This window comes from Chionomys nivalis, chromosome 13 (assembly GCF_950005125.1).
Source record: "Chionomys nivalis chromosome 13, mChiNiv1.1, whole genome shotgun sequence".
Taxonomy (NCBI): Eukaryota; Metazoa; Chordata; class Mammalia; order Rodentia; family Cricetidae; genus Chionomys; species Chionomys nivalis.
The window spans coordinates 16,202,297-16,228,718 of NC_080098.1; the positions used below are offsets into that span (position 1 = coordinate 16,202,297).

The window sequence follows — 26,422 nt, forward strand, 5'->3', positions numbered from 1 at the left end:
GACGCAGTGCAGTTGAGCAAGTGGACAACAGGAGCTGGGAAATCTGTGTTACCTTCTTAAAGAAGGGCATTCTTTTCTCTTTGGAGTGGGGTGACGTTACACTGTTTGCACTGGGCTTAGGGGAGCGGTGGTTTGCTGGAATATCATTCTCTTCTGCATCTAAGCCAGTAGCATCTATGTCTATAGCTATATACAGACAAACAATTCAAAAGTCGTCAGGTGGATAGGAGAAGAAAAGCAGCTTATAAATAAAATAAAATGAAAGCAAATAAACTAACCACTGTAGAAGATTTGTCATGAGTGAGCAGCATATTACAGAGTAAAATATAAATGTAAGACATGTTAAGATGCGATGTCATCAAATCTAACTAGATGGAAAGATACCCTTGTATCTTTCTCACACAAGTCGGTTTTGTGCTCGATCTCCTGAGTACTTTTGAAGAAATATTTTTTTACTGTCTCATCTCAAACATTGTGATTCTCCATATTAGCTTATAAATGTAAGGTACAAAGCACTTGGTCTCAGTGCAATATCTTTGCTTATCTCTTAGATAAAAGACAAGTACTCTGGACACATTTAATACAGTAGGCCTCAGTCTTCTCATTTTGTTGGATTTTAATGTTAGGAGAAAGGGGACCACATAAAGTTTCATGAAAACTACAACAGACATTTTAGGACAAGAGAATATAAATCCCTTATCCAGGCAATACCCAGAAAATCACGGGGAAGGCAAATGATTGCTGGGGTGGTCTGGGATGGGCAGGACTAAAGTGGTTTCAAGGAAGTATGTGTGTGCCCTCCGAGAGTCTGATTGAAGAACAGTGGGAAACACCAAATTAATGAAATCTTCATATCAAAATCAGTTAGGATTTAGGCAGTTTCAAAGCTTCTGAGGAAGACTGCAAGAGCCCAAAGGCCCAAGAGAACAGGCCTCTTGTTTCCTCAGGAGTAAAGGTTCTAGGTTGGTTGTTTGACCTGCTGTCGCTTCTGAAACCCTTTTGCCTGAAAATACAGCTCTAAAACTAGTCAATGAAAAAAGAATGCATAATTTCATTTTCAAGTTCCAAAAAAAAAAAAACAAAAAAGACTTCAAGTTCCTGAAATCTTTCTACATCAAATTGCTGTAAAATTTTATCAACTACAGAATAGTAAGTTTCAAAGATCAATTCAAACAGTCTTGGTTTTTAAGACAACCCACAGAATGCAAGTGGCCCCTCTTGGCCAGTACCAGGTTACAGATCCCATACCAGGTTGCAGACCCAACGGTCCTGCCTTAGAGTTGCATCCATTCCTGCACCGCCTAGTAGGTGAGGTACCTTCTGAAGGCCTTCTTTCTATTCCTTTTATTTCCCATTGGTCATGTCCTTGGGGTCATGGTTCTGAACTATATCAGATTTGAGCCTGCTAGGTAATTACTTTGTGGTTGAGATTAGGTCAAACAGAAGAAAGGAAAATTTATTCACCCCAGTATGCCTGGGGCAAAATATGTTAATAAATCCCATAATGTGTTGATAGAAGGGACAAAAAAACCAGTTAGAGTTATAGTTTGGTTAAAAAAAAAAAGAGTTATAGTTTTGGTGCTTAGGTTCAGCTACCTTGCCCTGTGATATACAAGCTGAGCTGAGGCCTACAGAAGCCTCCCCTGGCCTTTTCAAAGGACCCAAGATCATCTGATCTTGGCACAGTATTTTGAAGTTTTGTAGTTACTGTGATCCGAGAGGCTTCAGACTTGGAATATTGGAGATTTCCTGTTTAGTTGCTTTTCGTTTGATTAGTTCAGAAGTCTGTACAGGGGTGAACACCTGATTTATCTGCACAATGTTGCAATATCAACTCTGTTATTTTATGAGTAGGGATTTTATTTTTCTTCAGTCTTCGCATACTAATTAGTTAAAGGTGCAGACCTTGATCTGCAGAGGAATGTCATAGTCATGAAATTTTCAGGTGTTTGGGATCAACCTAGACTTTTACACCACACTATAGCATTCATTGCTCATGTTGGAAGGTTTCTGTGTGGTGCTACTTGGGTAGTATTACCCTGAAGAGGATGGAAAGCAGGTCATGAGTCCCAATACAGAAGCTTGCTATTAACAACTTCCGGATAGGAAAGCAAGGATCTAGGCTACTATCTCCTTCTTAATGGGTCTTAACCAACATCAAATCTGGTTCCTTTCTGGTGGTGTATTCCCATATACTTTATCCTCGCTACCTTCTACTGGACTTATGAAAACCACATTCAAGGACCAGTACCCTCCAAGAACTTGACTGGAACTGAGGCTAGAAACCACGACAAATGCAAGAGCTCACAGCCCTTCATTATGGTGACATTTCTGAGTTGGATTTTAGGGTCTCTCCACAAAATCTCATCTGGTATGGTCATCAGATGGATTTGTTTAAAAGGAAATTAAAGGAATTGAAACTGGAAAATCATAAAGAGTGGGAATGCATACAGGTCTAGCCTTGGCAAGGATGACATATTCAGCCACCCAGGCAAAGCCTGAGCTCCAGATGGAAACTCACCTGCACCTCAACACCAAGGGCCCCAAATCCCTTTCCAGCTTAGTACTTGATGACTTTTTGCTTTAACTTAGGTCTAGAAGTGTCTGGATTCATTCTGAAAGATTTCTAAAATATCATATTCAGAACACATTAAGAAACACGCTTTTCAACTTTCCCCTGTTTTCTATACATGCCACTGAGCTGAGGTGATTCTTCTCCTCAGAGATGCCACCCACTTTTAATTACATACCTGTATTCCCACACATTAGCATTACGTGGAAGCAGTGCTCCCTCATTTTATAAATACTTATTATTCCTCGCTATTGTTTACTTTCTTGTCCCATCCCTTTTGATTTAGAGAAACTCAGAAACATATTTTAGCTTACTCTTGGAGCTTGGGTCAAGTGAAGCCAAGTTTGGGGATGAAGTCTATGCACAGGTGTAGTGTGAGTTACGTGTTGTGCAACTGGAGATTAGCCCATTTCATGGGAACTGGAAATTCCTCCTTGGTCTAGCAGTGAATTGGAAATTATAGTTAGGAACTCTGGTAAGCAAAACAAATGAAAGTTACGCTTGGAGGCCAGTCTACATTTACCCTGAAATGGTTAGTTGTGCTTGGAAGTGGACTTGGAAATTTTCTCTAGGATTTTCTGAAGATTCCCTTTAGATCCATTGAGCTAGAGATATGAAACTCATCACAGAGCCTACGCTCTAAATATTCTGATAGTACATCTTACATTTGGTTTTATTTCCAACTCAATCTCAATGTTGGCTTTTAGTAATGATAACACGTGACTCCAAAATTAAATATTATTTTACGTTCACGCTGACTTACTTGTTCTCCAATACACTGGTGCTTTTCAGCATTGAGGTTGTGTTATTAGAGAACATGGAAGAACTTGGTCTCCAGCAAGGCTTTAGCTGATGTAACTTGCTTCCATGTTAGAGCCCCTACGAGTCTTCAGAGACAGCCTTTTAGATAGTTAGGGTATCTGTAATGGCTGGGGAGGAATCCCTGTAACCTCACATCTGAACAAGGTCAGGAGTGGAGGCCTGCAGGGATTCCCGACTCCTCTCCACCGTGGTAGACATGCCCTGTATTAACACTGCAAGACCTTCAGTGTCTGCTCTGAGCAGACTAGCTTAATTTTCAGTGCCTTTAAATTGCTGTGAGTTTTTCCAAGCAGTATAGATCCTAAACTGACATTTCTTTTTGTGCTCAGAATTTGCTCACTTAAACATTTTGCTAAATGTTTACTTGATAAAAGGTTTCAACTTTCAGGAACTATTTATAGAAGAACTTCAGTTTTGCAATGACAGATTTATCAGACAAAATACAATAAAGTAAACTGAAATTTAAATTCCAGCTCACATAAAACTTTTCCTCCCTTGGCAACATGTCATAGTAGGACTAAGGTATGCAATTAGATTACAGCTGTCACTTCTGTAATAACTTAGAGCAACACAGGCTATTTCCTTGCTTTAGTTTCAATACCAAGAAAAAAAAAAACCCTACCCATTCTGTCCCTAATTTCATGGGGGACTTTTTCTTCCTGATACATTCTCACATTTTCAGGTTTGAAATTCACATAACTAATGAGTCTGGGAAGCACTAAAGGCATAGGCAGTAGTCAGCTCTGATCCCCTACTTACCAGATGATGGAGGTGTCGATTTCCTGGAACTAGGTACTATGTCACCCAGGCTGGATGAAGAATTTCCTCCTGATTTACTGAAGTAAAGCAAAAACTCAGATTAAACTTAACAGTTCTTTTATATGCTAAAACATTGTCTTGCTCAATAAATGTTCTAATTTATCGAGTTTTTAATTGAACCAAAAACGTGTATTTCTAACAAGGAAACAGACAGTCATTTCCCAGTGGAGATTCTTGGAGTCCTGGAAGCAGTTTTATGATGTCTCTGTTTTGAAGTTCAGGGCTTAATAGTTTTTTTTAAAGATTTATTTATTATGTATACAATGTTCTGTATGCCTGTGTGTATTCCTGCATGCCAGAAGAGAACACCAGATCTCATTACAGATGGTTGTGAGCCACTATGTGGTTGCTAGAAATTGAACTCAGGATCTTTGGAAGAGCAGTCACTGCTCTTAACCTCTGAGTCATCTCTCCAGCCCCCAGGGTTTAACTTTTTAAAGTCCCTGGGGGAAGAGTTGGATAATTCCTGCGGCCCTCTAGTTTCATGCCCAGATGACAGATGGGTAGACAGTAGAGATTGCCTTTGCCTTTGCCTTTAGAGGATTTGTAGGTAAGGTGTAAGACCTCAAGGCTAACACCAGTTCCTTTGATTTAGATTGATTATTTTTAGTATTTTAAGATTAAAATTATACCTTGCATGGCAATCTGTAAATGAAAATCATAGCGATACCCCAATTTATCAATCTTTAAGACAAAAGAAGAAACTTAAATACAGATTGTAATATGAATTAACTAGAAATTGATAGTGAACATTTTCAGAACAAGACTAACAAGAAGGATTCAGTTTTGTTGCATCATGAAGATTTTATTCAACACTTATGAACTGGGCAAAGGGGTAGCTACTAAAACATACTTGTAAGAAAATGTCATAATGACATCTGATATCTTGTATGATAATTTTTAAAGTAAAGAATATAAATTACATGATTCTGTAAATTAAAACGAAAGAATTATAAGATTCTGGTGCGATGGAGCGTATGCGTAAGTCTTAGAAACTTTGGAGTTGCTAGTATAATGTACGGTTCACCAGTCCATATAAATGTGTGTCAACTCTTAGCACATGAAGATCCCAGAAATGTGCCTACAGAATAAGAATGCCATGGAATTAGGCAAGATAACTGCAGTGCCCAGTGCTTCTTAACATGGATGGACCAGATCCTGCTAGAAAGAACTGTGGACCACGGCTGTGACTCAAGGGGCACTGCTGACAAAACTAAATACTGGCATGCAGGAAAAACATCTGCCCTCACTGATTGGTTGGATGTTTTTCTAGTCTTCTAGCATTTCAATACACAAAGCCAGTCCCAAGCATTTTACTCTATGTTGCTAAGAGTTTAAATACTTCTGCACATCCAATAAGGACACACAGGAGTGTATACAGCTCATAAAACGTAGAACTTGCAGCAGCATCATTTTTGGCAATTCCACAAGGATGCTGATGGTTAAGACCAAGCACTTCCTTGCTGTGCCTTTTATTTTTGGTTTTATTTACCCCAATCCTAAGTCCCGCCTTAGTTCAAGCATGAGTTTGCTCTACTTTTAGACAGATGCTGCTAACGCCTAAATGGTTCAGAGGCAGATGGGTCCTTGAGTGCCACCCACAGGCCAAAGTCTTGAACCGTGTGCCATTATCACTGCCTTTGATGTCTGTTAGCCTTTTTAAACTTTTTCATTATTATTTGTGAGTGTTCTGTGTACACATATGTAAGTATACCGTCTGTATGCAATGTCCTTGGAGGCCAGAAGAGGGCATCTGATCCCCTGGAACTGGGGATACAGACGGTTGTTAGACTCCATGTGGGTAACAGTTACATGGGTACTCTGGAAGAGCAACCTTTACTCTTAACTACAGAGCCAGCTCTCCAGCCCCGATTTTTGTCAGACTTTGAAATCTTTGTATAGCTATACATATATGCATATATAATACATATAAGTATATATGTACATATATACACAAATTTCAAGCTTCTGAAATATGTATTATATACAATATATTTTATTATAATATATTACATTATATATTATTATATATCACATATATAAACTCTGAGTCTGATTCTGGCATGGTGGCGCACACCTTTAATTCCAGCACTTGGTAGGCAGAGGCAGGCATATCTCTGTGAGTTCGAGGACAGTCTGGCCTACAGAGCAAGTTCCAGGATAGCCAGAGCTACACAGAAAAACCCTGTCTTTAAAAAAAAAAACAAACAAAAAAAAAACAAACAAAAAAAAACCCCCCACTGACTCTGATTATGTCCTCACAAAATATCCAAAGTGTTAAGAGGCGAATGTAAACACTGTCAGGGGTGAGCAGAAGTGCTTACTCATAACTAGAAAAAGGTTGTTAAAGAGATACAGTAAAATCAAATCAGCAAAGTCAGAGTACACAGTTACAAGAAAAACTAACCGATTCAGTAGAATAAGTTGAGAGATACTGGGAGTGTACCAATGATCAAATGTTAGTCTTAATTAGGTTGGGTATATTCTGTTTCACTCCTTGGTTGACAGTAGGTGAAAAATACTGATAACATTAAAATATAATCACTAACAGCATAGTTTATGACATTATTGTATAAACGAGCAAGATGTAAAGGAGCGAAAACAGAAACTCAGTTATCTACATGAAGGTAAAGTCTTCTTTAACCCCCTCCATCCATCCATGTGAGAAGAAGCATGCCGTGTTCTCCAGCTTGGCTATACAGACTTCAATATGAAATTCACCACAGGGATGAGAAGCCTGCCTAAGGAGTATCTTAGTGAAGGGAAGGGAAGCTTAATAGGCCTGGCCTATTATATAACTCAGCTAACCACTATTCGCAAAGGCAATTTTAATGTGCTTTAATGCATAGTGTCTTTTTACATGCTCAACAGCTGGAAGAACTGAAAATTGAATCTGACGGGTGAAAATGAAACTAACAGACCACAGAAGCTGCTGTTGGCCAGTGATGTCCGAGACTAATATCCCTAAAGAATCTTCCAGCCACCTAGGACAGCTACAGACAGACACTGGGATTTCACTGTGGCTACTACATGCCTGAGTATGTTCAGCAAATGATTAGGACTTCAGGGTCTCCTCCGTGCTGAAGGCAAACCTTAATGCTTTGTGACCTTAGCTGCTTTTATTAATGATCATAATCTGATTCTCTCTCAAGTGGGCTAGAAATCAGAAGCAGGGATGGAGTAATTTTAAAGGGCTGTCCACGAACTGTATCAGCATCTGCTTAACGCATAATAAGGATTAAGGATCGCAGCTCTTAGCAAGTAACAGGGCAGAAGAAGAGGGCATTGTCTGCATTTATCCATAAACAGCTGGTGTTTTCCTCATACCTGGAGTAGAATTTCCCTTGCTTGGCTCTCTGTTCATGCTGTAGCCTCATGTTTTCTAGTTTGACCGGGCTTGGAATAAATCCGATTTCACAGCCTTCTTTGACCAATCGTCCTATCCACCAGTCATTATTAAATTTCTACACACAAAATCAAAAGTATTAGAATGAATTAGTGCACGGGAAGATCTGAATTGATTTCTTCTATAACTTTTTTCAGCAGAGAGAAACATGGCAGTTAGAAGCATGCATAGAATATGAAATTCAAGAAGCCCCTTGGTTTTATGGGTTCAGCTCAGAAGTGTGGGGTATGCTTGGTGCTCTCAGCCAGTAGTTCAATGAAGGCTTTGCATTCCCTTGTGTTCCCCTTCCCAGTGCTGCCTTTAGGACCAGCCTGAGTTTGTGCTAAGCTTCCAAGGTTATTGTCCATACCTAGCAAAAGACAGGAGCTCAGAAGCCTTATGGAGCCCTTTCCCTTATAAAATGGGATTAACTGAAAGTATTAATATTGAGAGAGATAGTAAGTGTACCTGAAATATTTTGTACCAGCAAAATGTACTTCTGTGCAATTTTATAACCATACAGTACTGTGTTCACACATGTTTTTTCTCATGTTGTGCTGACAGTTTATCTCTTGCAGGTAAAGTATTTATCTTGAATCTTCACAATCTAATTTTATTTTCCCCAATTAAATCTATTCTCAAACATCTCAAAGACTGCTCCTGGTTTTTCTATCCATAATAAAAAATGGTTCTGCTCAAAGTATTGGTATCAAGAAAGTCCCTGTGGCCGGGCGGTGGTGGCGCACGCCTTTAATCCCAGCACTTGGGAGGCAGAGGCAGGCGGATCTCTGTGAGTTCGAGACCAGCCTGGTCTACAAGAGCTAGTTCCAGGACAGGCTCCAAAACCACAGAGAAACCCTGTCTCGAAAAACCAAAAAAAAAAAAAAAAAAAAAAAAAAAAAAAAAAAAAAAAAAAAAAGTCCCTGTGTTAGTCAACTTCCTGTTGTAGAGTGGCTCACGGTCCTTTCTGAACGTGTGTATTTATGTGTTTTGACGCTGTGAGCTCTCTTAACGGGCAGTCGGCATCTCCTTCTCTCTCGCCCCTTAGTTCACTTGTCAGTTAATTTTCATAAGCTCCCTGTGAATTCCTCCAACTGTAAATTAAAAAATCAAAACAAAAAGCTTGTGTGCCCCCAGACTGTCATCTAGGAAGAATTACTGTCACCGTGATATCCCACAGAATAACTATGTGACATGTGAACAGCTAATAAAACTTAATTAAAGGTGAATTTTTCCAGTGTTCGGACCGTCATTGTCAGCTTAGGGGAAGAAGAAATTCCTTGGCATCAGCTTCTTGTCTCGTGTGTTCTGATTCCCGCTATTCCCTTTCCCCTCCAGAAATTATGCTCCTCTGCTGGAAAGCCACAAAACCTTCTCCCAGAGGCAGGCATGGTGACTCATAACGACAGTTCTAGCTCTCAGGTGGATGAGGTGGAGCAGCGATAGGAGGAGGATTATAGCAAGTTTGAGGTCAGCCTGTATATAGTGAGTTTTAGAACCTGGGCCCCATGGAAAGTCCTGGGCCACAAGATTGAAATCTTGTCTCAGAAAAAAAACAGAACAATAAACCCTCTTCCTTAGCATAGCTCCAAGTTCACACGTCAGGGAAAAATCACACATAGTTAATCAAGGTTAACCATTTCAAGATAAAGTGCAGGTCACACATAAAAATGGATTATCTAACAAAACAGTTCCTAATTTCTAGGGCACAAAGCCCAGAGGGGCCCTGGCTCCTACCAGGAGCCTCTGCCTCCTTCCTCATTAAGTTTATTATACCAGAAAAGGCTGTGAGCCGCTGATTTAGTGGTATTTTAGACAGCCACAGCTAGAGCGGATGCTTTCTCACAGCAGAAAGAAGGCAGTGAGGGTCGAAGGTGAGAAGATCACCTTCACACTGAAAGAAGCTGAAAGTTTTTCTTACTTCCTTAACATGCAGAAAATCCTTTGCCTCGAAGGAGATGGCCATGCCTGGCACCGGGACGTCATCCTCCTGGGCCGCGCTGTACCTGACGTTGGTCCGAACTGCAAATGCAACAGGTTTTGTCTAAAGAGGGATGGGAGGAAAAACAGAAAGAAAAGAAATAAAGGTGGCCTTCCCTTCTCTCACTCAATTACAAAGACACACTCAAAAGCAGTTGGAATCCTGTCCTCCTCACTGGTTCCTCCTCACAAAGCAACTTGTTAGGGTTCTCAGTGAATGTGATGGCCCTCAGCCACACCCACCCACAACTGAACTAGGAAACAAAAAGCCATTGTTCTCTGTGCAAGCACTGAAGTAATAAAAGTGGAGACAGATGAACGAAGCACTGCAGCAGACAACAACCGGAAACCAGGACACACGCACAATACCTAATTTGGTTTGGGTGGGAAAAAAAAAAAACCCACAAAACAAAACCTAGAAACTGCCTCCCTATCCTGAGCATTCCCTTCAATTAATCATTAATGATTGATCCCCAATGATATAATATTTGGAATGGAAAAATAACTAGAGAATACACGCTCCAGTCTTAGCAACCATTATTCATGGCTGCAGGGAACTGTGAAAGCAATGACCTTTTTATCCTACTGATTTTTTCCTCCTCAAGTTCACTAATTAATTTAGCCACCCTTCACTGTTTGGTGCTTCTGAAAATGCACAGGTAAATATCTGTTCTCACTGGCAATACATGCATATTCAGGAGATGGATGAACGGAGGAGGCTGATACTTGTGGCCTGCATATTCTGAGGCCAGTGGCTATTCAGCCTTCCCATGTTTCCTTTGTCCTGGGGGCAAGATCAAACAGAATCTGACACACCTTGGCCTTGTAGAAGGCAAGAGCGTGGCTATAGACTAGTTATAGACAAAAATCTGGGACACAGTGGGACCCAATAGATGATTTAGACCTTGGGGGCAGCAAAGCTAGGTCAGCCTTCTAGACCAACAGTCAGGATGAGCTCGGAGACTGAGTTCAGGCTGCTTTGCTCCCAGCTTCAGACTCATGGGCCTTCCAAGTTTACCAGAAAAGCTCCGTCAGGGCTCCAGGTAAGGTGGTGGGAAAACAGACTGCATAGACACAGGGCTAGCCCACAGTCCTGTACCGACATCAGTAGCAGGGACTCTGGGGCTGTTGTTGTAGAATTAATTATATTTACATCCATGTTTATTCAGGGTCATTATCAGGATACCTGCGAATCAATGTGGTCATTGCAGTGTCCCTGAACTCTGTTACGGCTCCAAGGACAACATCCTCAGACCACTCCCATGGCTCCAGTGTGCTAGTCCTGCATCCCTTTCTAACTTGCTTTTTAGCTGTAAGGCACAAGGCACCCAAGGTAACCATGCATCATTCAGCCCAGTTCTGCTTCTTGCAACCCTGTACCAAGGTGCCACGTGGGCACATGCTACATTGCTTGAGGTTGACTAGTAACTTGTCCGTGCTCTGTTGCCTGGACACGCAGAATTAAAGGCTGACTATAGATTACCTCGTGAAGTAAACTTAAACAGGTTGCCGAGGCAATAAACACTACTTCACAAGAGAGCGGCGCCTCCCCCTCCAGGTAATGAAGTGGAGGTGCTTTGAGAACATAAAAGCCATGCCTTAGTTACCCTGTCTTCAGTCTGTTTCCAGTACTTAAGGAAATGAGAATCAACCCATGATGCAAACATTAAAAGCTCCCATCTTTTCTTCTCAGTGGCTCTCTACCTTGTATCTGACCTAGTTTACAGTAAAGTATAAAAGCGAGACTGGGGATGTGGCAGGCAGTGGGCGGAGTGCTGTGCACAGAGCACTAAGTCACCAACGGCTGTTTATTCTAGATGGGGAAATCGGCTCCAGAAGCTTTCCCAGAAGTCTGCTGTGGTGGCACGCATGGGTATCCCCAGCAGTTGGAAGGCTTAGGCAGGGTGAGAGCACATTCAAAATCAACCTGGGCTAAAGAGCAAGGCCCACTTCATAGAAAAAGAACACACAACAACCCAAACTGCCCCAGGTTGTGAGCAACGGAGTGGTCACTCAAACCCAACCTTGTCCTCCCAAAGTCTAAGTTCTTTTAGGAATTTTAGCTGCATGGCAGTTCCAGGTTAGTTGCATGTTTGTATGGAATTTTGAAGACCTGAAAATTATATTTTACATAGTGTTAAAAAGTTAACTGGTACCCCCCCCAAAAGAAGAAAAAAAAAGTCACGAATAACTGATTCTTATAGGAGCTGATCAGGCTTCCAAGGGAACGCTGCCTCTGTTCATGAGGAACGTTACACACTTTCTGATTGTTTTGCTCGAACCAACTCGAGGCCAAGGAGTATGTCAGTAGCAATGGTAAATAATGATTTTCATTTATCTAAATATCTTTCTTTTTTCCCTCTTTTTTCTCAAGATATAAAGCAGTATTTCATGCAATAAGAATTGAAATATTAAAATACTGTGGCTTCATAGCTTCTAAAAAGTACCACAGTTACTTAGGGAGACTGTGAGGAAGGACATAGCTACCTCCACTCTGGAAAAACAAATGAGTCGAAAGCAATGAAAAATTCCTTGGGATGAAGTATCAACTATAAAGGGTTAACTCTAAGGGTTTTTAATAGCCTGAAAGTTATTTTAAGAACATGATAGCTTTACTTTGCACGTTTATTAATTTTTCCTCAAGACTGTTTTTCTCTGTACCTTTGCTGTGGCCCCTACAGGCCGTGGCCCAGCGCCCTCCACAGAGTCCCATAGTCCTCTGCGGTTTATCCGTTTGCCTCAATTCTGATTCTGTACACAGTTTTCATCAGTTTGTGGCTTTCATCATGAACATCCTCTGGAGATGAATATACTTCATTCCAAGGTGAGCAATGCAGTTACTGGACTCGCTGCTAAAGATCCAAGCCACCTGGTGTCCCACCACCCTCTGGTCCTTCATTCTAACATTAGCCTACTTGGCCTAGAGACCCAAAAGGGTTCCAGAAATATCTCCTAACACAGCTCCAACTGTCTGCCTTTAGATGTTCCTGCTCACTCCAGCTCTCTACCCCTCACCCTAGGCATACAGTCTGTGGAGAGTCAGCCACTGACGGATGCATACATAGAAAGTTGGCATGGCAGGCCCTAGAGGATGGTTTCGGATAGCTCTGGCCACAAGACTTTTTTATTTTATTTTATTTTTTTGGTCTCTAACGGATGCTCCACCGGCTCTACAAAAGTTCTGAAGAAGCCTGTCAGAGATGAGCTTGAGGCTTCCAGTAGGAGCAGCTCTCATGTCCTCACAGCCTCCTTCAGTCACTGGGCTTCACTGTCAGAGAGCAATTATCATAACAATTATCCTAAGTGGAAGATAATTATGTTTGAACACCTCTGGTCATGGAGTAGGATGAAGAGACCATTGTAAACCCATGATACTAGCTCCAGCCTTCTTCCCATTAGATGACTTAATGAGGTCATATTGAAACTGATAGTTTAAATAAGTACAACATAATGTTTTTTGAATTTTACTAAAGTATGCCAGTTGCACAATGCTGTTCAAAGGCCAAACGGAATTCCCTGAAGACTAAAACTTCCCAATCATGATTAGTACAATTATGTAGATTTTTATGTATGGACTCCTTTATTTAGTCTTACAAAGATGTATTACATTATGTTAAATAGAAAAGCATACATTTTCATTAGGAGCAGCAAATAGCATACGATGAAATTTATAGTTTCTCTTTTAATGGTTATAATGGGTTTGTCTTAAATATGAATTACTCCCAATTTGCTACCTTTTAATAAATTTAAATAAAACTATAGCCCAATTTCCACTAGATAGGATGATCAGCAAGAGGAGTTTAGGGGCTGGAGAACCATGGTTTAGTGGTTAAGAACACCAGTTCTTGTAGATTAACTGGGGTTTGGTGCCCAGGCTCATATGGTGGCTCACAACCATCTGTAACTGAGGTCCCCGAGGATCCAATGCCTTCTTCTGACCTCTATTGACACCAGGCACACACATGGTACAAGCCAAACACATAAAATAAACAAATAAATCTTCTCAGAAATTTCAAGTTGCTGACCTGACCTGCAGGTGAAAGGAAAAGAATTGGAATGTCACAGTTTGGTATTTCTCTTTCAGTAGATGCCAATAAAAATATAACGACATGTAAAAATGAAGAAAGAATCGCTGGTACACATCCCTGCTTAGGTGGGGGCACAGGCTTAGACAGAAACAATGAATTCCACGCTAGACAAAGGCAAGAAGGTGGAGAATGGACGTACAAACACTGTGGCTTCAGTGACAGAATGTTATCTCAGTGACTCACTTTCTCCATGGAATAGGAAGGTGGGGTTCAGGCAGGGGAAAAGACAGGTAGGGGTTAAAAAAGAGACAGATAGCCTAATCCTTGGCTCATCTAAGAATGTGTTAGGTGAGTGGAACAAACAATTGTGGTGGGCTTTGGAGCAAGCTCCTGTAAAGTCCAGGTGTTTGATTTCTAAGCTCTTCGTAAGCTAGTCCTGCCATGCTAGAATATAAGGAAAATCATAACATAGGAATTGAGTTGTAGGGATAAGCCCCACCCATTAGGGGGCGTGTTCACCTCGGGCTAATGTTTACTGATAAATCTGCCCTGCGTGATCCCAGTAGCCCTTTTTTCTGCTTTCCTGTTCTCCGCGGGAACCTGTGGTCCTGTAAGTCTATTTCCCCATTAAAGCTGTATATATTTTTATAATCTGTCTGCATTCATTTACGCCGTTACATTGAGTTAAAAGTCTGACCCCTTAACAAGATATAATGGCTTTAAAACTGCCTTCACCATTGTTACACAACAATTTAATATATATATATATATATATATATATACACACACATATATATGTGTGCATATGTACACATAGCATAGGTATATTATGTATACACATGGTGCATGTCACACATATGTTACATACCTATGTGTGAATATGTATATATATATGATACACATACCATGTTTACTTACCTATGGATCTCAGAAATGAGTGACTAACCAGTCACGTGATTTAAATTCCTATTTTGATTAAATGTTTCATGTATTTCCCATTGTACTAGCCATACTATAGTTACTGCTGGAGAAATTAAGTGGATTTCTTTATTTTAGAGGAATAAGGTATTCAGCAGATACTCTACACCTCTACACAGGGCTGCACAGGGGATGGTTACATCACTACAGACACAAGGTTAGAGTCTCATGAGGATTAAGTTTTAGTTGCATATCTGTAAACGCAAGTGTATCTGTGTTTACATAATAGAATTAAGCAGTGTGCGTGTGTGTGTTTCCCCTATATTTGTATTACCGTGAAGGGAACCTAGGATCTCAAACATTCTAAACAGACACGACACTGTTGACTACAGCTTCCATCCTCTTTATATATATTACTTTAAGACAGGGTCTCACGAGGCTGGACTTGAATGTGCTATGTAGTTTGAGTGTACAAAGCTAGCCTTGAACTTGTGATCTTCTAACCTCACCTCAGCCTTACGGGTAGCAGGGATTACAGATTTACATCACCAGTCCTAATAAAGGAGTAAATGTTTTAAAATAAAACTTGAAATCTTATCATGCTAAAACTACTGAACTTTCAGAATATGAAGTCAGAGTTGTATATAAAACAAAATATATGGAATATCTTTGTTGTCTTCTAAACAGATAATTAAAGTGATAAACCTATAAAAGTTCCATAAAGTAAGTAGTAATTTCTAAAATACGACCTTAAAGATCTTACATAAAAGGAAAACTAGGGCAGCATCCATGAATACGAAACAGGATGGTGCTCAGAATTACAGAACCCTATTGCTAGTGGAACAGTGATGACAGAAATACGTGAAAATGTAGCACGTTTCTACTCTCAGGGTACTCACCCGGACCCACAGCCACCCACTGACGTGTACTAGAACATCAGTTACTAGCGTATGACTGGTATGTTTATTCTCCAATAATCAAAGGTTAAATCCTCCCAAAGTAATGGCATGAAGGTGGAACTCTAGGAAGCAATCAGGTCATGAGGGTTGAGCCTTCATGAGTGGACTAATTGGGCTCAGGATATTCCTGTCTCAGCCTCTAGATGACTAGGATTGTAGTTATGCATCAGTGATAATCTACAGTAATCTGTAATCTACATAATCTGCATAATCTACAGTATTTTTATACCAAAGCCATTCATAGCCAAATATTATTTCTTTGTTCAAAATTCCTATATGCATTGAAAAAAATTGATAAATGTTTGGCCAAGAGGAATCTGCTATTTATTCTGATAATCATGCACTTAGCATTCTTTTTTATTTGAATTTTTGTTTTTAATTCAGTCTTGTGTAATTGACCGGAGAGGGTAGTTCAGGACACAGGGCTTGCTTCTGCGTGCTGCCTGAGATCCCAGTGGGAGAGCTCATGCTGACCCCAGACAGGAGACAGAAGCTAAGCCGTGGAGATGCCTGGATTCCCATGTGGACAGATTCAGACATGACCATTAGGACTTTTAGTGACTGGCTGCATCTTTTGTGTACTTGCTTCATCCAAGTCTCAAATAAACAGTTTTATTTATATTCTTTGCTTATACTTCACCCACTTGCATATCCTATTTCTTAGCTACTTTCTCCCAATATTGCTTCTGTCTCTTTCTCAAGCACAAAAACAAACAAAACACAAAAAGTGGAACAATGTGGAACTATCTCTCAAGACAACAGCAATCAGACTCCCCGAGGGGCCTCAGTCCAGAAAGCGGCCCAGCAAACTCAGGCCCAAAACACTGCCTCCATTTACATTGGCCACCATGGTTCCACTCAGTATTTTTCTCCTTCACAAGGATGGGAGGGAAGGATTTAAGTGGAATCAATAGCAGGGTCTCTTTAAATGACTGCCTGGCATTTAAACTATTATAAAATGTCTATTCTATACTTATTTAGAAAATTACACACTACAAGGAATTTCCAAAGAAGCCTTCTAAACAAATGCAAGAGAAACCCATTTAAAGTCAATTCTGACAAGAACAGGCAGACACATTATATTTTGTAGTAATTAGCAAACATCGCTTTATCCTCTGCTCCACAGCTGTGGTCTTTGCTGAGTCTGGGAGCTCTAGAGATTAAAAGGTGTGCAATTATTGGGGCACCTCTCTTCCCATTTCACTATGAGTCTTTTGCTTTTCTTGAACTGAAAGAGCTGAGCAGATTATCTCCATGACCAAACCAAACGTTTTTGCAGAGTGCGTTAGCACAGAGAATTGTGGGTAGCCAGCTCCAAACACATGACAATCTGTTTCATGGCTCACTCTGTAGAAATGTAGAAAGCTTTTTTTTCCCCCTTCTTTTTTCTTGCCTAATTTTTGCTGTTGTGAGCCTTTCTAAGGCAAGGCTCTAAGGCTGGCAGATGCTCCGATGGAGAAGGTGGAATGGGGTTCAAAGAAATGAACACCAGGGGAAGGTAGAAATCTGTATTGTGGATAAAATGTGTTTAGAAATGAGGGACACTCAGTGTGACCAAGTCATCCTTTAAATGCTCACAAACAAACAACCAAACAAACAAAAATCTTGTAACATGAGGGAGGAGAGATGGCCCAATGATTAAGAGCACTGACTGCCCTTCCAGAGGATCTAGATTCAATTCCCAGCACCTACATGGCAGCCCTCTGCCATTGTGTCTTCTGGCTTCCACAGGCACGAGGAATACACATGTGATACAGACATGCATGCAGCAAAACACACACAAATGCACACACACACACTTCTTCTGGCTTCCACAGGCTCCAGGAATACACATGTGATATTCACATGAATGCAGCAAAACACACACAAATGCACACACACACACACCATTAAAGTGTCTTCTGGCTTCCATAGGCACCAGGAATACACACGTTATATAGACATGCATGCAGCAAAACACACGCAAACACACACACACATATCATTAAAGTGTTTAAACATATTGTAAGGTCTTTAAGGGTCAAAGATGTCCCAAATAATCACTCAAGACATCTTCATTTCATTCTCCCAGATATTTACAATCTCTATGGCCTTCAGAAGGCAAAATGTTAAAAATAATTAGCAGTTGGGAATGGTGGCACATTCCAGTGACCCCAGCATTTAGGAGGTCAAGACAGGAAGAGCATGTGTTCAAAGACATCCTGAGCTACAAAGTTTGGGTTTCCTAAAAAAATCAAAACCAGATCAAGGAAAACAAAGTACAAACCAAAACTAAGAGGCTAATGCTCTGCTATCGCCTTCAATTTCCATGGACCAAGCTACAGTGGCTATGAACATGACTTAACTGGAAACACGGACTTCTTTTTCCAAATGTTTTTAGAATACAAGAGATAATAAGCTTAATTTGAATACTAACCATAGAAATCACATGCTTGGTAAATCATCTCAATTACTTCTCATTAAATACACACATGCACACACACACACATACACACACACAGAGAGAGAGAGAGAGAGAGAGAGAGAGAGAGAGAGAGAGAGAGAGAGAGATAAAGAAGCATGAGATAGGGCATTATTTTTAATTCCTGAAAAGAAGAAACATGTCTTTTATATAAAGCAGTGTGTGTGTGTGTGTGTGTGTGTGTGTGTTTGAAAATCTGTATAGGTGTATGTCTAGATTGACAGATATGTACATACACATATGTATAGCCTACAGAGTTCATTTAGCTTGGCTTGTATTATGTATGTGTCCAGGGCTGACCACTTGGAACGGGACAACCTGTGTGTGAGTGTCCCTGGAGGAAACTCGTTCTCCTTCTCTTAGCAGCCATTGGCCTCCTGTAGCTTTTTATCTACATGGGTGGGATCATGTGGAATTTCACCTGGGCATGTCAACTGGGATTATCATTACTGACACTGGGTCTTCTTCATGCAAACTTATTGTTGAGACTGATGGATGCTTTTTCCCTATTATGTCTAGGGGACACAATCTATCAACGGGTGTCTTGGGCATCTGATTCTTACAATCTTTCCCTCTTCCATGATTTTTTCCTAAGCCTGGGGTTTAAGGGTTGCATTTCAGATCTATATACCCCAGTCATTCATTCTCTGCATTTTGATCATGTGTGCATCTCTGTTATGGTCACCATTTGTGGCAAAAAAAAGGAGCTTCTTTGATGATGGGTGAGAGCCCACTTATCTGTGCATATGAGGGTAGATATTCAGAAAACAGTTATGACGTTGGTTTAGTAAACTGGCAGAAGTAGGTCTCCTCTGGGCTCGATGACTTCTCAGTTGCAGGTCGTTGACTAGGCTTACATTACCAGGCACGATTTCCCTACTGCTGTGAGGCCTTTACGTCTAACTAGACAGCTGCTGATTACCAACAGGGTAAAATGCCACTACTCCACCATGGTGGATATCTTACAAGTCCAGTTGTTCCCATGGTTCGTGAACTTTACAGCTGGGTAGGACTGATTGCTTCTCTCCCTCCAGAGCTTGAATAGCATCTTCGGATAAATGAGGCTTTCAGCTCAGTTCCCTCTTGATACTTCCAAGTCCTGTGTTTGAAGTGCATGGTACCTTCAGCCACAGGGACTTACCTCCAAATTCTGGGAGGCAACCAAGGCCAATGGCAACAGCCCATATTGTTTGGGTGCACCTTTTGAACTCCCTTGATCAACAACACAAGAGGAGCTTTCCCTCCATGGTCTGGGCTTTTGTTAGATAGTCTATTGCTCTGTGGGGGGGGGGCATCATCACCCCAAGTGGTATAACTTATTTAAACTATAAATTATATGTAATTTGAAGTAAACAAAAATATTTTAAATAATAAAAAATGTCTAATAACAGGATAGCCACCTCTCAAGTACCCCTACAGTTCTGTTTGGTCTCTACCTGCCTCTTGTGTCAAGCGTCTTCTTGGCAGTCCCCCTGTAAGAAGCTCGTGAGTGCTATGGGATCCTCTCCATCATGCTTGAGTAGGAGAAGCACAGACATGATATCCGTGGGGCAGACCTCCAAACAAGCATGAGTGAAAGTGATAAGTACCATCATCACTCTGACTGTCTAGAGACATGGCTTGCATAGTGCCTCAGGGGACAGTCTGAAGGATTAAGCAATCAGTCACACTGAGAACCAGTCAAGTCAAGGATATCCATCACAGCGGCTTTCCTTCCTTCTTCCCTTCCTCCTCTTGCTTTGATCTTCTGCTGGTGTTATATCCCCCACATAAACTCTTTGCTTCTGCTTTTTAGGAAACTGAGAAGGTATCTAGATGGGCAAATAATCTGTGTTATGTATTCAGTGGCTATAGATTTATGTAATCAATGAAAAACACACAGAAAGACAGCTGCTATTTAAAGGGACCAAGGTTAAACAATTGTATGTCTAATATAACCTTATTTTTGTGTTTGTTTGTTTTACAAAAGTGTGTGTATAATCTCTAAACTGTTGGTTAGATGCTGAATTCATAAACATTTCCTTTTTAGAGCTTATAGCAATCTAACTATTTCGCTTCTGTAGGTGATATTTAGAGAGAAAATTCAACTGCATGTGCTATGAAAAGTTTAGCTGATGAACCGGAGAGAGATGATTCAGCTCTTAAGGATGCTTGCTGTTCTTGCAGAGGACATGAGTTCTGTCCCTAGCATTCATATCAGACAGCTCAGCAATAACTTCAGCCTCACGGAATCTAATCCCTCTGCTGGCCTACATGAACACCTGCACACATGTGCCACCTCTCCCACATACACATACACACATAATTAAGAATGAAAATCTTGGAAAAAACTGGGAAAAATAAAAATTCAATGCAGAAGTTCTATGTCTGAAAAACAGCAAATAAAACTAAATGGTATTTTTAAGAATTAATAAAACGTTATAAGCGACTGTAGCAAAATTTATATGTTAAGGACATGCTATGGCACATAATAGGCCTTAAAAAATTAGAGACTAAATATAAGGATTGATAGCTAAAGTCTTACAACAGAGGCCGTGATCTCTTTGGGTGATGACCTAGAACATGTGTTTTTATAAACACATGCTCACGCAGTGCACACACACAGACACACAACAAAACAAGAAAGCCTCAGCTTCTTTCACATGTGTGTAAGTGTGTGTGCACATATGACAGTCATGAGGGGGCGGGAAGAGGTAGGAGGAGATCTAGAGACAGGAGTGGTTCAGCTCAGTCCTCATGTATGAAATCTCAAAACCCTACTGAAAAGAAACCTAAAGTATTTTTTCCTGTTTCCTTCAACAAATTCTTAGATCAAATGGTGTTTATATCTGAAAAAGTTTGCTATGAAGTACCAAACTCTCCTTCAAAAAACCTCCTAATTTCCACTCCCACCAGCAGAGGATAATGTATCTATGTTCTCCATAGTTCTTATGCTTTGGGCATGAAATGATGGAATAGGTGAAATTTGTGAATTCTATTTTCTGTAATTGAGCTTGTAACACCTGACAGAATCAGGGCAGTTATTAACTTATTTCCTCTGAACTTCAGAATTTGCTTGTTAAGTGTCCCCTACATACAGGGCACGTTCTTGGCAATGGGAACACAGACAGAAGAATGGGTTTGCTCTACCTGCCAGTACTCCGTTGAAGAGAACAATAAACTTTGGTCATTCTTCATGTGTAAGTTTCCCAAGGGAGGCATTTTAAATGATTAACGTTTGTAAAGGTAACAAACACTAATACCCAGGGGTTGCCTTCCTCTCAAGGTCAGGAGTACCAATCGTTTGCTAACCAGGCTGGCAACTTAAAAAGAGAAAATAGAATCCCATATTTCTAACATTTCTGATTTTAATAATCTAACATTAAAAATTTATAATCTTCCAACAAATGAAGTACTGCTTAAAACTGGCAAATGTACATAAACTTATCAAAGTGAGAGGTAGGTCCTACAGATGTCTTTGAGGAAAAAGTGCCAGTATTCTAGATTGGCTTCCATTGCTTGGGTGCTATTTAAAATTCATTGTTGGAAAGCATCAACAGAACCAAAGGCACAATATTTTCATGCCCTTAATGTAGGTAACTCATTTTCCTTTGAGAACAAGTTACCTTTCTCAAACAGCCTGGAGCCATTCAAGGCCAAGTTAAATGGATAGAACAAGTAGATGATCAATTTGAGTGATAAACTTTTTAAATTAAAAACATTGCTTGAGGGGCTCGGAGAGATGACTTGGCAGTTAAGAGCCTGTGCTCTTTTTGCAGAGGACCCAGGTACATTCCCAGCACGCATGACAAAGAGCTTGTAACTCCAGCTCCGGGGGTATTCAGTACCTTCTTCCCCCCTCCACAGGCACCACACTCATGTGTATATGCCCCACATCACATATATGCACGAAATAAAATAGAGAAATAAATTAAAAGCATCGCTAGAGTAGAAGTCATGGGTATTTTCCTTGTACACTGAATATATATCTCAGAAGTTAGTCCTAGCAATTGGTTGACAATTTTTATGAAAGAATGTCAGTCCTACTATGGCAGAAGTTTCCTTAATGTTTTTGGTTATCAGAAACCACCTGACTGGAAGTCCTCCTAAGACTCTCAGGTATGATCCTGTGAGTGCTCAGCACAGGACTGGTAAGAGATGGGATCACAGATCCATAAACTTTGTGCTTACTCCTCACAGGAAAAAAACAATCAGAAATGGGGCTTCGGGACACACACACATCTCACATACATATACACAATATACACACATATGACATCACATGAAGTACATATATAAATAACTTCCAAAATCAGTAGTATTGATATCAGGCTATTTTGTAAAAGGGGTTTTTCAGGCTGTACAGCATTTGCTCCCATTGTGCGTGTAAACACAGAAGCAGAATGACACCGCCTGTAAACACAGTCATCTGTCTGGCATCCCCCATAAGGCACAGAGCAATAAATAACTTATTTTTAAAAGCCAAAAAAAAAAAAAAAGGGTACCACCCTATACACTTTTCAAAATAGACAGGGAGAATATGAGCTCATAGGTATATTAAAACTGTACCAGAGGAAACAGGCCTGAGAACTTATCAAACACAGCAGAGCGAGGAACAATACAACACCTTTACCTGGTCTCCATAAAGAACAGGACACATAGACCACAGCGGTGATGGCTTCCACCGCCCTGACATCTGACCATGCAGTTAACGACAAATGGACTGACAGGTAGAAAACGGCCCACAGGCCAAGGGACCTCAGCTTGCCTCAGTACCACTGCTGAAGTGGCCTACCTTAATTACCATTCACCTCCCACCCTCATGCCCCATTGGTCCTTCTGAGCTCAGTCCTCTATAGCCTTCATGCTCCTGCATTATTATGGTTGCTTTTAATGTCAGCTTGCCACAAATTAGAATAACCTGAATAGGGAGTATCATCTGAAGAATTGTCCTGATTGCCTTGACTAATGAGGGAACTTTTACCCCGATTATGGGCAGCACCTTCTGGTAGCATCCCAGATTTAAAAAGGTTATTTCAAGTGGAAGTTTGTGTCGCCTTTTGCTTGCTTGGCCTTCCCTCGCTGCAGAGTTGATTACCTAGCTGTTGCTGCTGCTGCTGTTGCTGCTTTCCTTGCTGACAGCAGACCAGTATTTCTGAGCTTTCTGTGGGCTGGGGGCCAGTGGCTCTCCAGGACCCATTGGGCTCCTGCTGCTGGAGCAGGGCTACTGATGAACCCCATCTTGTGGGTTGAGTGGCTACTGGTCATCACCCCTCAGAGAAAGGCAGCTATTTTGAAACTACTCCAACTATTGAAGCATCCAGCTTCTAGGACCAATGACAGGGACTCAACATGCCAGGAATGGTTTGACCATTGCTACTGTTTTAAAGTTTATCTAATAAATTGCTGTAAAACATACATACATACATTACATTCCCTTGGCTCTGTTCCTCTAGAGAATGCTTGATAGAAGAACATGCATTTTGACTCAAGCCTGAGGCTCTGCTCAAACCTGCATCCCTGTGCTTAAATCCGTGGCAACATCTCAACATCTCATATGGCAGTTTTCCTTACATGTTAACTAACGTACCACAGAGATATTCTGCATCTCTGTCATCCTCCTGCCTCTTCCTCTAGGACTCTGAACTCTGCTGTGGCTTCTTTTAGCCTATTGTAGCCATTCTGTTACATGTTTATGTAAATGGATATGCACAGTACATATAATTTTAGAGTTAACATTAATGGTTAAGATTAGAATGTGAAAGTTTGTGTTTGCCAAGGACCAGCTATCAAGGGAAATGTGAATTACTCAGCAAGCTAGAACAGAAAGGTTAATGGCCTCAAAGCTCTGGACAGGAACGCTGGCTTGACTCACAACTCCTGTGGAAGCCTCTGATAGGGAGATTCACATACTGAACCTGCTGGTATCTACCACTCTGAGACTGCAGGGAACTGACCTGCAGCTGGACTCATCCACCACCAAGGTCCCCCTTTTCCATCCTATAAAACCCCAAGTCCCCTGTGCCCAGTGTGCACAGACCACTCCTTCGGAGAGACTGCAGTTCTTCAGTTCTTCTGATGAAAAGATGCTGGAGCTGCCTGTCTGCTTTTGTTTATTTTCAAGTTGCCTGCATCAATCCCGATTTAATCGTAACCAGTGAAACCCAGATAACTTTCGACTGTGCCATCTCATAAAGTCTGACCTTGTAGAAAGACACAAGCCTATCCATTTGTGCTGATGATATAGCATGCTCACGACACGTGGGTGTCACACCAAATCCAGTTTTCTTCCTTTGTAAAGAAATGCCGAATATTATCCTAAAGTTTAACCATTCAGGCAACCACAGGCTTCTAGGATACCCCCGTGATGTATGAAGAAAGAGTTTGGGGAACAGAGCAACAAAAGCAGGATAAAGAATTTACTCCTCATTCACTTCAGACATCCTGTGAGCTGAACTTCAAGGCAGGTGTCATCTAAGCTGCCTGTGATTGTTTAGGCTGAAACCTAAGGAATCTGTAGTGTGTTTGAGTAGAAAAAGGCTTTGAAGAACATCTTTCCCCCAAATGTCTCTGCCCCATGGGTGGGCCCCCTTTGAGCTCCAGAATATCTATTTTCATTGTTAAGCTTTTTTTTCTTTTTCAGTGTTGGAACTGAACATGAGGCCCAGCATTCCTAGCCCCTGATAGCTACTGATAGTCCTGAAAGGATCTTTTTAAAAACTAACAAAATATTTGACTTCTTTCAGTATTTATTCATAATTGACTTATAACCATTCATATTTATGAAACGCAGTGTGATGTTTTGATACATATATGCATTGTCTAACAATAGAGGTAATTACACCCATCACCTGGAACATTTATTGCATTGTGGAGGAACATTCAAAATTCTCTTCTGTAACTGCTTTCAAGCAGACAATGCCTTATTGTTAGCTGTAGTCACCCTCTGTGCAGTGGAATCAGATGTGGGGGGAATGTGCAACCTGTATCTGCACACAAGAAAAGGAAGAAGAAAAGTGGAACCCTTGTTACACAAGGAAATCTGTACTCAACCGACTCTGCAGCAGCATAGGAAGGAGTTTATCAGACACAGATGACAAATGGATTATTGCAAGCTTGAGATTGACAGACACTTGTCCTTTCTATAGGGAAGCTTCGAGCATCTCTGTACTGATCCAGTATAAAACCTCCGTTCTTAGACGTCTAGGTTCAACTGCTATTGGTCTCCCTTAAGCTCAAAACTGACCACTTTTGTGACCATACTCTACCTCTCTCGCTGGAAAGAAGAATATCACAGGTGCGTCAAACACGGGCAAAGTCCTGAGTGCCACCATGCTGGGGCTCCAGCTACCATTGTTTTCTTACTTTTGGAGCTTAACAAGATTTCTAGCTATGGATCGCAAATTTATTAACATTATATGTTTTTCACTGCACACCTGTTTTGTTTTGTTTTGAACTGAAATCCTTGGAGAATGCAATCTTGATTATGAACTTGGTATGTAAGCAAGCCATTGCCCCTCAGCTGTTCTAAGCCACTTTGTAAATGTTCGGTGGAATGGAACTAACAGCGGTGTGCATTACCTGGTCAAGGGGGTATGTGTAACAAAGAGTAACCGTCAATATATAACTAGTTTGAATTATGCCAGGTTAGTACCGGCAGATGAACAGATTCATTATTTGGAGGGAAAGCAATAAGCTTTCCATGAAAATAAATCAATAATTATAGCCATACTAAGAATGTCACCTACGGGTAAGAATGCAGTTTTGGACATACCCCTGCTCCCTCGAATACAATTCCTAAAATTCTTAGATTCTTCAAAGTGAAGAGTCTTCATGTATGCTAATGACATAACTATAGGGCAATCCAACCAATGATTAGGGAGTTCGAGCTTTTGACCTCACCCAGTGGTAGCCATAGTAGAGAAAGTGGACTAAGACCACCTTAAGTAACAAAGATCAATCATTCATATGTAAGTAATTACACCTCCATAAAACCAAAAAGTGAACTAAGACCGCCTTAATTACCAAAGATCAATGATTCAATCATTCATACATAAGTAATAACACCTCCATAAAGCCAAAAAGAAACTTCTAGGTTGGTAAACAAGGAGGCTCTGTCCCTATCCCAGGGCCAGGGTTTAAGCCCCTCTCCCATTCCATTCTTACTTAGTGCAATCCTTTGCCACCATAAATTGCTCATCTAGTCAGTAAACTTGGTTCATGAGTTCCTGAGCCATTATTTTTTTCTTTGTCTTAAAGTTTTATTTATTTATATATTTTTGTTTATTTTATATATAAAGGCTTTGTCTGCATGTATGACTGCAGACCAAAAGAGGGCATCGGACTGTGAGCTGCCATGTGGTTGCTGGAAATTGAACTCAGGACATCTGGAAGAGCAGACAGTGCTCTTAACTGCTGAGTCATGCCTCCAGCCCTCCATGTATAGCATGATTAATAGAAACCCGGAGACAGATATTGGGGTTCAACCTGAAAGTCAGA

At 40.8% G+C, this 26,422-nt stretch overlaps 1 protein-coding gene across 13 annotated transcripts in view; it reads right to left on the reverse strand.

Annotated features, from left to right (window-relative positions):
- The window catches only part of Cacnb2 (calcium voltage-gated channel auxiliary subunit beta 2), a 353,794-nt gene that overhangs the window by 21,045 nt on the left and 306,327 nt on the right, over positions 1 to 26,422 (reverse strand). For 9 of the 13 annotated variants that reach the window (XM_057788136.1, XM_057788135.1, XM_057788139.1 and 6 more), the window contains 4 exons: positions 9,520 to 9,642; positions 7,541 to 7,677; positions 4,154 to 4,230; positions 53 to 186 (listed from right to left, as the gene is read on the reverse strand). In XM_057788136.1, the coding sequence (XP_057644119.1) occupies positions 53 to 186; positions 4,154 to 4,230; positions 7,541 to 7,677; positions 9,520 to 9,642 (471 nt within the window). The remainder of the gene's footprint in view (positions 1 to 52; positions 187 to 4,153; positions 4,231 to 7,540; positions 7,678 to 9,519; positions 9,643 to 26,422) is intronic. The other 4 variants (XM_057788141.1, XM_057788140.1, XM_057788146.1 and 1 more) reach the window with 1 other exon arrangement.